Raw genomic sequence first — 16,599 nt, 5'->3', positions numbered from 1 at the left:
ATACTCTTCAGCCCTTTTAAGCCGATGTGTGTCTTGTGCTAGGTGAAGATCCGATGTGGCTGCTCTGCTAATGTAAGGTCAGCTCTAATGAGGAAGCAGTGGTGTCAGTACCTACCACCTGAGGCTATGCCACAGTAATACATTAGTAATCACTCTGATAGTGAGGTGTGAATGATCATTAAAGCCAGGTAAATGCCATTTTCTGGAATTCTGTTCAGTTACGAAGTTCTGTAACTTCCTACTCATGGACATACCTGTGTCGTGTGTTCATGGTACCCAGCCCTGGCTTGACATACGTTTCGTACTTACTTAAGCACTTTCTGGGAACATTAGGACTGTTGTCACCCACTGAGAACAGGCAGCTTCTGATACTGTTTTACTTCCAATCCAAAGATACTCGTGAGGTTGTTGCAGGCTTGTTTCCTCATTCAGGTGGAGGTGACAGAATTGCTGCAGGAGCAGGACAGCCTCTTCACACATTTCGTATGCGTTTGGAGTAGGGACAAGGGGGGTGCTTTTGTTGGGTTATTTTGGGGGGGTTTTTTGTCTGGGAATGCTGCCACAGCTGTTGTCTGAATCCTTTCATATGCCAGTAGTTAAAGTCTAGCCTGTCAGTAACACACATGGTTCCATGACACCAGGGTGTTCCAGCAGAGCTGCTCCAGGATTCAGGAGACCCTGTAGTTTAGTTTACTAGTTTTTTGGTGCTTCTTGAATATTCAGCTCAAAAAGCATAAAAAACCAAAACCAAGCATGGGGAGGGGGAAAAAAGCAAAAGAAAAAAAAATCAGGTTCAGGTTTCTGTTTCAAACTGTCTTTGCTCTTCTCTGTGCTCTGCCAAGCGAGGTGTTGGTTGGAGTGGCAGATTAGCAAATGGAAGCAAGCCTAGGGCCCTGATCCATCAGTGTAGTATCTACCTCTTACCAAAGAATATTCCTGATCAAAATTGAATTAATTAACTAATTAAGTCATTTATGCCACTGTTGGATCCTATATTTTGATTTCTGTGAACACACAGTCTCTTCTCTTTCTCCAGAATGTGATGAAGTTTGGGTTTGGGGGTGGTTTTGGTAGTTTATTACACAGGGAGATTGAATAATTTCTTTGGGTCACAGACAGATCTAGCCCTACCCATGTCTGCCCAGTGTCTCAGAGACACAGTTTGTCTAGTGAAGCAGAGTAGGTTTATTGAAGACTAGTCCCTCATTTCTCATAGTGTGCTCTCTCATAGTGTGCATGAGTGTGTATCCACTTGATTACCCTTTGGGTGGTCCACACAGGCTTTGCTATTAGGCTCTTTCCTCAAAGCACATGGCCGTCACAGGGTAGGAGTCTCCATCACAGGCTGTCCTTTCTCATTTTCGCTTTCCAGGACAGGTTGGTTGTGAAGATCAATAAAGAGTTTGTGGAGTAAAACACCAGCAAGACTTCCCAGAACTGGAGCTATGATTGGGACCCACCACCAGTGAGGTCCAGCCCTAAAATGAAACACAGAAGAGGCAGCCAGTGAGCCAAACAAAATGCTGCCCTGCTGCCTCATGGCACGGGGTGAGGTGAGCTGAGTCTGCTGGGGCAGGAGTGAGCTGTGTGAGCAGAGGTGTCTAGACCCACTTTGCATACTGTGCACTACAGCTGGCTTCAACAAATTCTCTAGCCAGCGGCATGGTTGCTGGAGGGAGAGTCATTTTCACCATCAGTCTGGGAAAGTGGCTCTGCACTGTCTGCAGGTTTCTTGTTCTCCTACAGAAATAGTCTGGGCGATCTGGATGAGCATGACTAGCAGACGGACAGACTCACACACATACCTTTTCCCTCCTCATTTCCAATAACATCTACATCTCCTTTACCGAGGTTTCAAAAGATATTTTCTGGACATTTAGTTAAAATGGGCAGCTGAGACAGGAGACCCTGCTTATGCCATGGCAGAAGCCACAGCATGGCACCATCTTACTAGGTAGGGGAAGGCAGGGTTTTGTCCCCAGATGCAGACATCTAAATTTAGAAGAGCTATTCAGCAACCCAGCTGCTTGCAGGTGAGCTGAATCACTCTCTGGCTCTCCAGTCACTGCAATAATCGGCTAGATCTCCTCCAAGCAGGTAGCCAATTTGTCACCCAAACTGAGGTAGCTGAATGTTGAGATGAATCCCATGCTGGAGAATGTGTACTCCAGATTTTGTGTACATAAAGCACAGAGCTGTATGCACAGCTCTTGCACTCTGAGAGTGGGGAACGCACACGTGGCGATACCATCATGTGGTCCAAAGAAAAAGGCTTCATGGCCACTTTGGCTTTGGCTTATCTTCTCTCCTTTCAAGCTGAGAAGTGTAAAAGTAAAACAGGTCACTCACGTGAAGACCTCTATTCCCCAGCCAGCAATTGCCGTGAAGATCCTGGGGGGCAGGTCTCGGGAGGGGTTTATGGCATAGCCCGTGTTCATCCCCATCCCCAGGCCGATGCCCAGGACCAGGATACCAGTGAGCAGGGCCTGCGTGCCTTTCAGGGCTCCGTTGTTTTTCTCATCATGAATGATCAGAATGCCCAGGAGCAGCATCACTGTCGCCACAAACTGCAGGAGCAGGACAGGAAGAACAAATGAGAAGAGAGAAGAAGGTAGAATGATCATGCTTAGCAGAGAGGAAGAGACTTCCCAGAATGGAAGAGCAGGTGGGATTCATGGTCTGATCAAGTCAGGGAGGACCCCACTATTATTCCCTCCTCACAGGTAAGTGAAGAAAATTCTTGACTTATTTCCCAGCAAAAAAGTCTCCACCTCATCATGAAAAAATGCTCTAGGACTGATACAAACTTCTCAGCACTGTCCTCTCCCTCTACCTTTCAAGTTAGGGACATGGGTTATTTTAAGTACATTTGGTCTAACAGGCAGAGCTGTAACAAACTGCTAAGGAGCCAACTCTGATGCTCCCTAGAGGGAATGATGTTTTATATAGCCCATTGCATTAGCCCCTTCAAAACTAAAACTTCTCCAGGACTAAAAGCATACCAGATTCTCATCTGGGAAAGCGAATCTTCCATCTGTGACAGTACGTAGCTGGCATTTGTAGATTTACGGTGCACAAGATAGATAGTCGGGAACTGTGGTTTGAATAGAGGTGATGTCTCTTTCTGCTTCAGAAAATGCAGCTGGACTGCTTGCAGAGATCCCAGCAGAAGCAGAATTCTGTGCAGCTCTTGGCAATGCACTGTACTGTCATTTGCTTTCCTGTGCAGCAAGGACACTACAAGATCCACAGGAGGCTGAGTGACCAGGTCCCCACCTGCAGGCTCTCTAGCTCTCGCCATCTTCATTATCCTCAGGCAAGAGTTTTGTCAGCTCAGAGATAAAGGCACAGGCTTCCTCAGATTTGAACTGGAAGTGAATCTTCTTCAATGGCCCAGTGCTCCATGTCTGTGAAGCATCCCTTCTCATTTCTGAACATTGTGTTTTATGGTGGGAAGCAACTGTACACTGGCTAAACTGGACTGTTCAGACCCTAGAGGTTCAATCCAGACAGGCTGCCTCCACGTGGAGACAGTCTCGAGCCCTCTGTGCTGGTGAGAGGCAGCCAGCAGAGCTGACTGAGAGCGTGGAGGGGCTGTAAAAAGGGGGAAGAATAGTTCAGGGTACTGTCCAGAGCCCAAAGGAGATGGTTATGGATAGACCAGATGTTCTCACTTCCCGTTGTTTGGGCTGCATGCAGGGGAGGTGTCTGGAGGTCGCTAGGACGAGGCTGGGGAGCAGCCTGCAGATGTTGCCTTTTTGGCTTGCTCAGCCACCAACGCACCTTGGATCCCACCTGTCAGGCAGCTGCCTGTATGGTGGGCTCCTTGGAGCAGAGGTTGTGATTGTGCCTGTACACATAGCACTGAGTCCCCTGTATCAGACCTGCAGAAGCACCTGTTACCACCCACCCTCTCCTAGCTCACCACAGCAGTGAGTGCCCGCTGACCTCTGTGAAGAAGCTTCCCAGAAAGGACACATAGGGGGCAGGGTAAGTAGCGAAGATGGATGCTGTGGCAGTTGGTCCTGTCACGGTAAAGTTCCCCTTGGTGTAGTCATACAGAGCATCTAGAAGAAACGAGAATTACGGGAGTTGGCACAGAGTTCCTCCCGCATGGCACGTATGCAAGTCCACCCATTGCAACTAGCGTGGACACCAAGGGGAAGAGAGGCAATGGGCGATATGATGGAGACACACCCCTCTCGGGGCATGATCTCACCGATAGCTGTCACCCTCAGACTTTGGTCCTCAGATGCTTCCTTATGCCTACCAGCTCCCTGTGCCTGCTCCCAGGGGCGGGCTGGGTGCTCTGGAGGCACTGAAGGCCTCCGTCCTTCTGCCACGCAGAGACTGAGACATGCTGGAGCCAGTGGGTGGTGGGAAACCACAGATGACTGCTGTCCTGTGTTTCACAGACCAGAAGAGTTCCCCGGAGGTCCTGCTGTACCTGATACAGGTAGTCCATCTAACTCAAGCCCTTGCAGACCATGGGAACAAAATGCTGACAAAATGCAGCTGCTGGTCGTGAGTCCAGGACAGGTTTTGGCATGGCAGTGCCCTGCGCAAAAGAAGCTGTGCTTCCCAGGAACTGCGCAGCCTTCCCAGAGGTACCGGGGCCCTGCTCCGGCCTTGAGCTATGAAGGTCTGTCCCACTCCCGCAAGCCAGGAACTTGCCTTCCTCACCCAGACATCATGCTGGGTACTGTAAAAGGAAATATTTTTGACTATTTGTGAGTTAAGACTGAAATGGTGCCCTCATAACCCCTGCGATAAAAGACACAACCATACCGTAGTAGATGCCAAAGACGGTGGCTGCTGCCGTAAAGGAGCCCAGGAACTGGCCGATCAGGTAAGCTGGAAGCTTTCTCCAGGGGAGGTTTCCTAAAAGGCAGTGTGTAAGGGTGATGGCAGCATTCAGATGAGCTCCTGCAAAATCACAACAAAAAAAGAGTGGCCTCAGCCCTGATACATCTGTTTTGGAGTATGCCCCATGCTCCACGGTAAGCATCCAGACCTTGCTCCAGAGCACCAGGACTCTCTCAGGGTAGGGTCTCCCTCCTTCGCAGACTCAAAACTAGCCTGTTTTCCCTGGACAGCTACATGATGCAGGGCAGAGAGCTCCTAATCTTCTAAAAATTCTGCCTCCAGGCAGTAGGTCATCTCAGCTGTCAGGGAGAGCTCTCTGTATGGACTTCTCTCTATTCAGCTTAAAGGGAGCCCAGAACTTTGATTCCTCACCCATCTTTTATATGGCTACAGGCAAATCTCATCCCAAACAATTGCAAGGCCTTCTGAAAACATCCGATAGACAAGGAGGGCCTCATCCTGGCAGAGCTGAGCATCCCAGCTCATGGGAGCTGTGGACCCTTAGCACATCTGGCAGGCAAGACACGAGACGCTGGGGGAAGAAACTGCAAAATCAAGCCGATGACCCATATCTTCATGTCTGCAAAGTAAATTCTACACAGGGCTGTCAGCAGAGATTCAGATTAGCTCTTCGATGTTACTGCATTGAGAAGGAGTTACCAGAATGGTCAATCCTGCCTCACCACGGTTGCTCCCACCAGTGTGTAGCAGACCCTGTCCTTCTCTTGCGAAGTTTGTTGTCTTGGACTGCATTTCCTTACATCTCTCGGTATGTGGCTTTCATACAGTGCAAGACCAGTTCTCCCTGTTTTGAGAGGGCACTTTCTATGGAGGAGGTTGGTATCATAACAGTACTTTTGGAGAAAGACTTAAATGGATCCAGGTTTGGTGCCCCCAGTGCAAACCACTTTTGTTCTCTGGGCCTCATCTTCCCCTGAGTCCAAAGGAAATACTTGCTTTTCCTTCTCAGCAGGTTTAAACTTTGGGGGTCAATAAACATTCCAACCTCAGAGGTCATCTCCAACTCCACACTCAGAAAGGAGTAAGATGCAGACACACGTCATCTCATTGAAGTGTAGGACAGAGTGAAATGAAAGTGCATGTACTGCCTGCTGCATTCCCACAACTACGACTGAATGGGGAGATGTCCCTTTTTCTTTGATCCTCTGATCCTCTGCTGGTAGGACCAGCCATTTCAGAGATCACAAGAAACATCTTGTGACACAAGTGAAGCCAAATTACAATGCCAGGAAGCCCTGAAGATGGCTCTGAACCAGACGGTTGCTGGCTAAGCTGAGACCACCACTCCCAGCCCTCCGCAGATCAGGTTCATTTCACATAATCACCTGGGACTGCAGGGACCTCCTTTCCTCAGCCTGCTTTCCTCAGGATGTCTCCACCCACTCGAAAACCGCAGGGAGACCAAGCACTGACTGTTCATGGAAAAAATTTCCTTTACAAGCTAGCCTTCAACATCTCTTTGCTCCAACAGTTTAAGAGCTAGGACTTGCTTTAATTTTCTGCTCACTAGAGCCCTTAATCTCTTCTCTTGGTGCGAATGAATGCAGAAATTGCACAAGGCAAAGGTAATGCTCTGGCACGTGAGTGGTACCACCCCGTGGCCCTGAAACACCACCTCCCGAGCTCGCACGGGACGGTTGCATATGGGTGTGGATGATAAGGAGAAAAACTGTATACCGTTCCTTGTTGCAACATCAGCAGTAAGTTCTACTATGCAATAAATTATTTACTTCCCCACGGGTCATACTGGCAGCATGTTTTCAGAGTTCCTTGTCTCCTTGGGCCACGGTGACATATTCCGAGTGCTGGACAAGGGCACTGCTGAAACCAGGCTCCACTCACTGCAAAAGGAGGGAATGGCCAAACCTCTACCAGGACAGGCGTTTGGGATCAGGTTGCTGTAGGTATGCTGTGCCTGCCAGGTCACCTGCTTCTCGGGACTGTGCTGTGCCATCGCAACTCCTTGGCCTGACTCTGAGCTACCTCCTGCAGACTTGGCTGTGATCACTGGGTCACGAGGCTGACCCTGGTTATGATCACCAGACCTGCTCTGCTCCTCTTGCTTGGGGACCCTAGGACTTTCTTCTTCTCTGGTGAGGGTACTGGTGTGTCTTGCCATGCCATCAACCGACCTGCCACAGCCCTCTCCTGCTGCCCACAATGCGTTTGACATCTACAGGACATATAGATGTCCCATGCTTGTGTGTCCTGCTTACCAGAGATTCCTCCAGCCGCATGGATGCCCAAGGTGACACCAATACCAAATCCCAAATTGATGTTCAGAGACTGCCCAAAATCTCCTTTTCCTAATACCACTTGTGCCACAGAAGACAATCCAAAGACCTAGTGCGTGGAGAAGAAAGAGACGAGTGTAAAAGTGTGTTATTGCTGTGGTGAACTGAGCTCCTGCATGACTTTTCCTGCAGTACTAATAAACCCCCAAAGACAGGAAGACTCTAAGGTGCCCATGGTCAGGAGATAAAGAAAGAACAACTCTTCCCTGCAAAATCTGAAGTGGTGCTTGAGTTATTCATCATTGATGCCCACCACGCCAAACCGGGCACTCTAGTCCCAAACACCCACACCAAGATCCGGGGCTCAAGGGCGATTACTACTCACACAGCCACACTAAGGGCATCTGTGCCTGGAACCAGGGGCATGAGCCAGGGGAGCATCACTCCAGACTGCCCAGAGACAGAGCCCAAGATGGTTGGAAGGAGAGTGGGCAAATTGTTGTCTTTCTTTTCCTGGTGTGCAGTACCCTAGCTTGGCTAAGAACCTAGCATGGGCAGTAGACAGCCATTTGCCAAACTCTAATTTTGATAACTTATTCCAGCAAAACAACAAGGACAGTAATTCTGGTTTGACTTTTCCTTTCAATACATATGCTTTCAGTTTGAAACCAGCCGAAGTTTCAATATTTTTTTAGTGACTAAAGAGGAACTGAGAAAAAAATTAAGAAGAAAAGTAAACACTCTCCAGCAGGAAACGACATATTCAAGGAATTGCTCTGGCCTGAGAGTAAATTCTATTTCACTTTTTTTATGTGGTCAGAGGGTAGAAAAAGTTCTTTGCACACCTCTTACGCTGAAATCTGGACAAGGACAAAGCTTCTCTCGAGGTCTCTGCCTCACAAACCCCTTAGAGCTTGGGGAGTACGTCCTGTTCCTTGGATTGTTCCGATGTTTATCCTGGGCGACATGCCGTTCCAAGACAAAAAAGTCAGTACATTCAATGTCTAAGCTTCTGGTCTGGTCTTTTCTATTTTGGCTGGGATCTTTTCTGGTGACTCTGCCAGGATCCAGACTTTGTCTCAAGCATCTGCTCTCCCTCTTCCCTTTCAGACATCACCAAACTGTCCTGTTCTCCAGAGACAACTGTTCTTGCTTCTCTCATACATGCAGACAACATTCTGTGCTCTTCATGGAGCTACAGCTTCCATGGTGTGAGCCATTCTCAGTCTGCCTCAGCAAAAGTCCCGAAAAGCAGTGTTGGAGATGTCACCCCACATCTGCAAAGACCTCACAAAAACTCTGCCAACTCATCTCCAACTTTTCCAAAGCCACATCCAAGAGAAGCAAGAAGCAGGTTTTGAAGGACAGCACACAGGTGTGGAGAGAGAGGTTCAGGGTAGGGTACTTGGCTGTGGCATGGCTGAACATCAGCATCCTGAAAAAAACACAGGACAGGCCACAGAATCTGTTTTTCAACACAAATCCAAACTTCTAGTCTCTTCCTCTGTTCTCACAGTCTCCAAATACTATTTTTCCTACCTCCCTACTCCTTGTGCTGTTTACTCCTGCTGCCTGGTTCCCTCCTTTATGAACATTGCCTGTCCATCAAAGCAAGAGGCCCTGGACTGAGTGTAATCATCCAAGTAACAGCCGTCCAGGCAACCCAGAGATGTGTTCAGCACATTCCCAGTTGCACTGACGGCCAGGGGGCTGCCAAAGAGTTGGATGCTGGATGCTGCGTTCAGATGCTTGTTGCCAGCCCTTGGTAGGGGTCCATGTGTAGTGTCACTTCTCCTACTCTATTCCCTTGCAGGGATCAGTCAGGGAAGAGCCAACATGAGCTGCAGGCTACAAAATCAGCCTTGGACTGTCAGAGTGCAGGAAGAAGTCTCCTCATGCTGCTTCCTAGAGACAGCACTGGCAGGACATCCCTGAACTTGTTCTTTATGACCTGGGAGCTTCTACCACCGGAAAAACAGAAAGTATGGAAAAGGCAAGTGTTTGCTCAGCTCCGGCTGAGGGGACACAGATGCCTGCCTTCCAACGCATGCAAAACTACCTCTGTAGTAGTAGTGAACTTCAAGGAGCTGGATGTGCAATAAGATGTGATAAAAAACAAGCATCCTTCGCACATGCAGTTGTTGCCCTTGAAAATAAGTGCCTGTATCTGTACAAACCTTATCTTGCCATGCTTGCACAAACCTTATCTTCCTCCTGTGGAAATCCTCAAGTGCTGGTTATTTGGATTATCCTCAGCCCTCCTATGCCAGCCTCTGTCCAGTTCAAAGTGTCTTAGCCCAGGCTAAGCCCAGGTGCAGTAAGCTGGCACAGAGAGCTACTGGACCTTTTTGGAGGGAGGATCTTATTTTGCTAACACACAAAGGTACCTGTCCTGGCAGGTACCTCACCCCCACCAGGGTTCAATTGTGACTGCATAGTCTTCCTCACCCTCCCCAAACACCTGCAAAGCAGCCCAAGACCTCAAAACCACTTTGCTTTTTCTGCGTGAAACAGGTCCCTCAAGCAAGCGGAAGCGGCTGTATGATTTGGATAAGCACTATTCATTTGCCAGCATAAGAAAACCAAAAGTGAAATCCTGGCGTGCTTTATGTCCGGTAATTATGTTTCCTAATGGTGAGTTGTGTCTACGAAGAGTTTCAGAGGCATTCATTACTCTGGCAACCCCAGGAGGAGGATGGATGAATGCTGTTCTCGTTTCACAGAGACTGTCAGAGATAGAGGAGTCAGGGTCTGCTCCCAAACCTGTGTGGGAGCCCACAGCCACACCATAATTCCTGGCACAGCAGGAAGAAAAGTCTCATTTCACTGCATGGGATCTTTCAGGGGGTTTGGCACAAATGTTGCGTTACGCCATCTGACTAGACACTGCCCTTTGGTGCCGTTCCCAGACTCTTCCTCATTTTTCTCCGAGAAGAGGACTGAAACAGTGGCTCATCCCCACCTGCTTCACCCTCTCCCGGTGCCTACCTCCAATTCTCCACATTGCCTTTTAACTCCAGAATGTTTTTGACAGATTGTCTACTTGATGGGAAGCCTAACTAGAGCAGAGAGGTGAGCCACAGCCATCAGCTGCTGAGCAACCAGCTGCTGAGCAACCCCTGAGGATGTGGTGAGAAACCACTGACCTTACACGTTGCCGCAGGTGCTTACTCTCTAACTCAGCCTGCACACACATGCAAGTGTAGGCACAGACACACACATCCAGGCCCATCTTTTCCTTACCATGAGGATGAACATCCCCAGTGCTTCTGCCAGCAGCTCCCTGATGGTGCAGTTACGAGTCGTGAGCGCCTTCTGAATCTTCTTCGGCATTTTTCTCTCCAGCCTGCAGCTGCAGGAGCTCCTGTTGTGACGGTACACTTCATTGCATTGAGCTAAGTTGACCTTTGAAACTTGGAACCCTCCCTTCACCGTCAGACACCTCCATTCATTTGGTTAACGATGAACAAGCCAATAAACTAGCAGCTAGCTTCAGATTCTTCCCAAACGCACATGCCATCCTTTTAAAACTGTACAATAAGGATGCAGTATTTCTGCTACCAGAGCACTGCAAACCCCGTGCCTCTGTTCCAGGGCAGCCTTTCTCCAGAGCAGTAAATAGCCTTGGCATGCTCCTAAAGCCTGTCTTTCTCTGTAGCCTTTTCCACAGGAACTGAACAGGAGCTGTGGCTGTGCTCTGCGTTGTAACCCACCAGCTGGTGGTTTGGAACCATTTTTTTCAACAGGTGGGATTAGGACTATTTACCTGTGCTTTGCAGGACTATTTGGATGCCCGCCCTGTGGTGAGGAGGAGCTCTCCCTGGAGCTGGTGTGCACTGCTGTCTGCAGCTGCAAAGAGTGCAATGCCTTTGAGCGTTGCTTCAGGCTGAATATTTGCTCTTGCTGAACACACCTGTGTCCACAGCTCCTGCCACACTAGTGGAGAGCCTCCCTGCCAACACCCCGGCCTGTTCTTTTGTGTGGGGCAAGGAGGGACCAGTCTTGGCAATGGTCCCCAAAGACCTTTCGTCTCCCCTGGCTGAGAGAGCAGAGCCTTCACTGTCCTGATTCCCCTTCCAAATCCTGACTCCCTCTTCTTCCCTGCTCACCAGGTGCTCTTACCTCTCCACTGTGAAAAGGTTTTAGTACCTTTGCTTAATCACTGAAAACCCCACTGCAGACTCAAGACCTTTTTCTGCAAGCCGTATCTGGTTCTTTGATAGTTTTCTTTACCTTCCTGTCAACTTGCTGCAGTTTCTCAGTGTAGCTCTGGAGGGGATGTGGTGCACAGCTCCGGAGGTGTTACCAGCAGCTGCCCCAGTGGGGACATAGAGCTCTGCTTATACTGGTCCTGGTGTTGCCTTCCTCTGCATACTGCATTGAAAAAATTCATGTGCTTTTTTTTTCACCTACAGGACACTGAGCTGCTCTATGGAAGAACCTGGGAAGCCGTTTCTTCACTCTGCTCCATAGATGGTCATCTCTCTTGTGACAGGGAAGAGTTTTACGGACTGGGGAAAGCCCTCCTCCAGCCACAGATTAGCTGTTGACCTCCGTGAACACCTTGCTAGGTATGCAGGAATTTACTAGTCTGCCTCTGATACTGAGGACCATCTAATCATGATGGACGGTGATCACACTGCTGGCAAGGGCGTTCCTACAGCATATTTCTGGGTGGAAAAGTTTCTTGTCCTATGAGTCTGTGAGCTACGCTGTGGCACAGAAAGAGTGGCTGATAAACCTTTCCAGGTCACTTCATTCTCTGCCAGACAAAAAGTTATTGGTGGAGCACACAAACACAGGCCCTGGAACACCAGGTCAGGGTGGTGACAAGACCCTCAAGTTTTTTCTGCACATGATAATTTCCAGCTGACATATAAAGCTGAAGTCCTGGCATCAGCATGTGTTGGAGATCCCATTGCCTTTCTCAGACAGACAAGGTATGAGTAGGTCAGTTTCTGCTGAAACTGGGCCTGCAGTATCATTTTTCACTCCTAGATCTCAGGGAGCCTTCCAAGCGGATTCCTCCCCGCTGTGGGCAACAAGAAAACCGCTGTGTCTCTGAAAGCTTTGTCTCCTGCATTCGAGCATTAACTGTAGGCATCTCCATATTCTGATCTGGACAGAAAAATGGGCAGACGCTTTCTGTGAACACTGGTCTCCCGTGGACCTGCAGTCTTCTCATGGAAAAAGGCAATCCCTGTTCGCAATAGAAATCTCTTTTGGTGATAATATTTGCAGCATAATCCCAAATATTACCACCGAATTCCCTAAAACTCCAGCATGCTTCTAGAATGGCAGCTGGTACCTCTGGATGTGTCTCTTGCCTCTGCTTCTCCTTTTACACAGGTCATTCCACCAGATGGCACTGAGACATTAATTTCTCCCTCCATCTGCTCAGAAGGGTTGCTCTGTTGGCTGCTGAGAACCCTTTAGTTTTAGGGTTCCTGTGGCATTTTTAGACATCAAAGAAAAGTGATCTAGTGATAAGGAGTGTAACAACGACAAAGCCAAACACCTTTCTGTAGGGTGGACCTACAGGAGCACCTCTGTTCTGACAGCACGCAAACCTGAATTGTCTGAGCTGCGTCTGTCAGCCTCCACTTTATAATCAGCAGAGAAAAACAGGCAGTTCCAAAGGGCAGATCATCCCCACCTGAAACAAGCGTCTGAGGCCAGACCTGAGTCACGCTGGATGCTGGCAGTTTCCCTCCGGTTTCTGCACCAGGTATGTGGAGTGATGAGCTCCAGCATGCACACCCTCACTGAGGTATCTACCACTGGGTGAGCTGGACTGCCCTTCTTCCCTGAACCCACATGCAGTGGACTTGAGTGAGTGCAACCAACATGCGAGTCAGGCGAGGGCAGGAGCACAAAAGATTCTCTTACCTGAAGGGCTGACAATAGTCCCTGGGCTCACCAAATAGAGTCCCCTACTAACATAGGCAGCATCACCCTTTCATGACGTGGACCGTCTCCATTTTATGGATAAGCGCTTTTTGCCCCAACTCTTCCTGCTGGAAGCCTGTTACTAGAACTTGCTGCTCTGGAGATCAGAGGCAAATTCTCAAAGCAATTTGTGTTGATACTCATGGTACTGAAAAGCCAGGGGAGCAACTCCCCTGGATCCTGCTAGAGCAGCCCTGGGAAGGATGAGCGCCCAGGGACTCTAGAGCAGCCACACTTCCGCAAGGAATCACTTCTCTGACTCATTTTGACAGTGCACTGTCAAACCGTGTTTCCTCTGCACCCGGGAGCTCATTTATATCTTAATTGCACTAATCAACAGCTGGAACATCACCACTCCATTAGCTTCAGCCCTGCTGGTGGAGCATTACCTTCTCCCCAGAGGCCGAGAGAAGCATAAGCAGACAGCACAGCAAAGGAGCTCATCACTATGGATGAGGGTAGCAGGGTTCTCCATCAGAACAAAGGAACATGGCACCTCCGGGCCCCTGTAGAAAGCAAGGTCAGGTCAGAGAGACAAGTACATCACTGGTATGACCTTAGCTGCCCAGGACAGACCCTGGTTGACATTCCCTAGAGCACCCACCCAACAGAGCACCACTCCGTATGTGCTCTCGTATTTCACACTCGAGGTCTATCTCCTCCTCTCCTCTAGAGTTGGCAAACACTGAGCAAGTTGCAGGCACCCCAGGTATTTGCCTCCCAGCTGATAGCTTTGCTCTCCATGCCGTGACCCAACTCCCCATTTTCGGCAAATCAGCCTCCATGGCCTTTCAGATCACAGTGCATGCCATTACTCCTTGACCTGAAGCCAAAGGCACATTCTCCTTGCCAGTGAAACCGTGCTAGTTCTTACTGTGTGAAGCAGAATTAGGAGCTGGAGGAACCAACGGAGGGAAGAGATAGCATGATGGCGTGATCCTTCTCTAGTCCATGGCCCTCTTGTTCACTTCCCAGGGACATTGTGCCTACCTGCCTTAGACTTCTCGATGACCTGGGGTGTCAGCAGGAGGGGAATTACACGGCTTTGTCTGGTCATCAGCAAGAGAGAAGGGTTGTCCAGGAAACGGTCTCTTGGGGCAGCCCTGGTCTGTTGATGGGCAACAGAGCAGAGGATGCCTAGCCAACCCCAGCCAGGGACCTATCACCCCACATTAGGCTACCCTCTCCTTCTGCCCTTGTCTGGCCTATCAGAGAGAATGAGATCATTTTTATACACCACCAAGCATGATGTTTTTTGAGGTACCTCACTACCTTCAATCTAGAGAAAGTCTTGGAAAGTCTCCCCCATGTGTGGTTATAAGGCATTTAACAGAGAGAATCAGAGGCACAGAGGCATCTCAGGTCCCACAAAAGAATTGGGATTTCCACCAAAGGCCTGTCAGCTCCTTGTCTGCTGTCATTCCCCATTCCTTGCCCCATCCCTGACACATGAGCCTCTTGTTCTCCTGACCTGCTCAGGGTCAGGTTCCCATTGTATCCCTGTGTGTGGAAGCAGCCCCCTGCCTGCCCTAGGACCCTGCTGCAGGGCTGCCCCAGACTCAGGTAGAGAGCAGCAACAATCTGAAGTTGCAAATGTTCCCACTAAGGTTTGAGCCACCTGCAGGGATCTGCTTTCAATCCACAGATAAGGCAAAAGCCAGAGAAAACAGAGGGCTCACAGGACATCATCACCCTGGAGATAAGAGTAGCCAGGCTTTCTCTTAGAGGATTGTGAACACCCATGCTCTGAAATGAGAGATTAAAGAGGAAAAGCTGCAGGCTGCGGGGGGAAGACACTGGATGAGCTGCTGGAGGCCCTGAAGTTGCAGAGCCTGGTGAAGCCAGCACACTGACCTGAATGTTTTCCTGCCTCTGACTCTACCACAGAGACAGCACAGCGTGGCTGTGCCCTCTGCGTAGGATGCAAGAAGTTCACTCTTACAAACAGTGCCACTGACAGAACCCTTTGTACTTCATTTTATCCTGTCACCACTGCCTAATCCCTCCCCCAGGCACTCCACTTCAGGGCAGTCTGCAGCACACCAGCTCAGCACCCCTCTAAGAAGCACCAAAAAGGCATGAGCCTGTGATAACAATCCCAAAGGGCAAAGCCAGAGCAGGGGTTGACAACAGGAACACGGCCATGCCTGTTCCCTCTACGCTGCTGGAGCAAGGCTGAGCTGATAGTCAACATGGTCCTCCTTCACCGCCACCAGATATTTAAGGGTGTGCTGCATCCATGGACGCCACTCACATAAGCTACACCCCTAAACCCTCGTGAGATTATGCTAAACCCATAGGAGGACCGCCTTCACTGCTGTCTGTGATACAGATATTTTGTGGGGTGAGGAACCAGCTGGTGACAATAATCATTGCCCATATGTGTAAATGCCAGCTGTCAGCTACATGACCATGTTTTCCCATATCATACCTGCTATGGGGTGTCCAAAGACCGTCCAGTGCCTGGCATGACACACCTGTAATGAGCAATGCCTGCCACGTGGCATTTGTCCTTGCTCTCACCAAAAAGGCAAAAGCTAGGATGCAGGCAGCTGGCTCAGCTTTCTCAGAGCCAACCCACCCCAGCCCAGAGGGCTGCTGCTGGTGTGGACGTGAAGGCATCCAAAGGAAACCCCAGATAACTCCTGCTATCACAGCGGGGAGGAGATGCCACGGATTCCTTGCAGACACGTGTACAAATCCCCTCAGATGCTGCCCAGCCCCTCCTGAAGTCCCAAGGAACTCCACAGGCATTTCAGGATGGGGGGTGGAGGTTTGCTCCAGCACAAGCTGGACTCCATCACCCGCTGGACTCCATCACCCTCATGGCTCTTCAGCCCCTTTGGTGTCTTGTGCTGTTTTGGGAGACACAACGGATAGGCCGGCTGTGGTGGATCTGGATAGCTCTCTGGTCATTGCTGTCCTATCCATTGCTACATGAAAGACTGTTGACCCAGAGAAACCCGTAGAAGCTGAAAATCAGTCTGTTGGTGGCATCTGTTGGTGTCATCAGAAGGAGAGTCAGCCTTCCTCGCTCATGTAGTTTCCCACCACAAGTCCTGCTTGACAGAAGTGGCAGCTTCACAAATCGGGCCGTATTAAGCAGGGTCCATGTCCACCAACATACCAATCATTACTGGCAGTGCAGATGTCCTAACCCATGGCAAGTACTAAATACTGTCACTGGTCTTTATTGTCCCTGAGTTTGTTCTAACATAGGCACACAATCATCACACACATCCATATCAGACATTTCCCGGGGGAAGAAGTAACTGTTTCATTCCACCTTCTTGATTTTGACTCCATAGGAACCTCCTTGGGATCAAAATATCAATTTATATTCTAATGAGATGGCTGTGAACCAGTTAGAGCTCTCTGGAACCTCCTCAGGACATGCTGACACAAGACCTGACACGATGATCCTCTGATCACAACACAGCCTCCAGGCTCTTCTGCGAGAGCAGCATATATACGCAAATCACAGCAGGTCTGTGAAGGTACTGAAACAAATTTTTGCACCTGAAGTGTT

At 49.5% G+C, this 16,599-nt stretch overlaps 1 protein-coding gene across 1 annotated transcript; it reads right to left on the bottom strand.

The window, feature by feature from the left end:
• Window positions 1-1,318: 1,318 nt before the first annotated feature.
• On the bottom strand, window positions 1,319-10,454 carry LOC104498832 (aquaporin-7-like). Its single transcript, XM_010142258.1, has 6 exons — window positions 10,365-10,454; window positions 7,104-7,230; window positions 4,789-4,926; window positions 3,949-4,067; window positions 2,350-2,567; window positions 1,319-1,478 (listed from the first exon to the last, which is right to left on the bottom strand). The coding sequence occupies exons 1-6, from the start codon at window positions 10,452-10,454 to the stop codon at window positions 1,319-1,321; spliced, it is 852 nt and encodes a 283-aa protein (XP_010140560.1).
• Between the last annotated feature and the right edge of the window lie 6,145 nt (window positions 10,455-16,599).

The sequence above is a fragment of the Buceros rhinoceros genome, unplaced genomic scaffold (assembly GCF_000710305.1).
Source record: "Buceros rhinoceros silvestris isolate BGI_N320 unplaced genomic scaffold, ASM71030v1 scaffold17670, whole genome shotgun sequence".
NCBI lineage: Eukaryota > Metazoa > Chordata > Aves > Bucerotiformes > Bucerotidae > Buceros > Buceros rhinoceros.
This window is presented reverse-complemented; position numbering and strand designations above follow the sequence as displayed.

Coding starts and splice junctions, on each gene's coding strand:
- LOC104498832 (XM_010142258.1), bottom strand. CDS start 10,454: ATGCCGAAGAAGATTCAGAAGGCGCTCACGACTCGTAACTGCACCATC. Junction 4,927..7,103: donor TGCGGCTGGAGGAATCTCTG/GTAAGCAGGACA, acceptor GTGATTTTGCAG/GAGCTCATCTGAATGCTGCC. Junction 2,568..3,948: donor TGGGAAGCTTCTTCACAGAG/GTCAGCGGGCAC, acceptor CTGCTCCTGCAG/TTTGTGGCGACAGTGATGCT.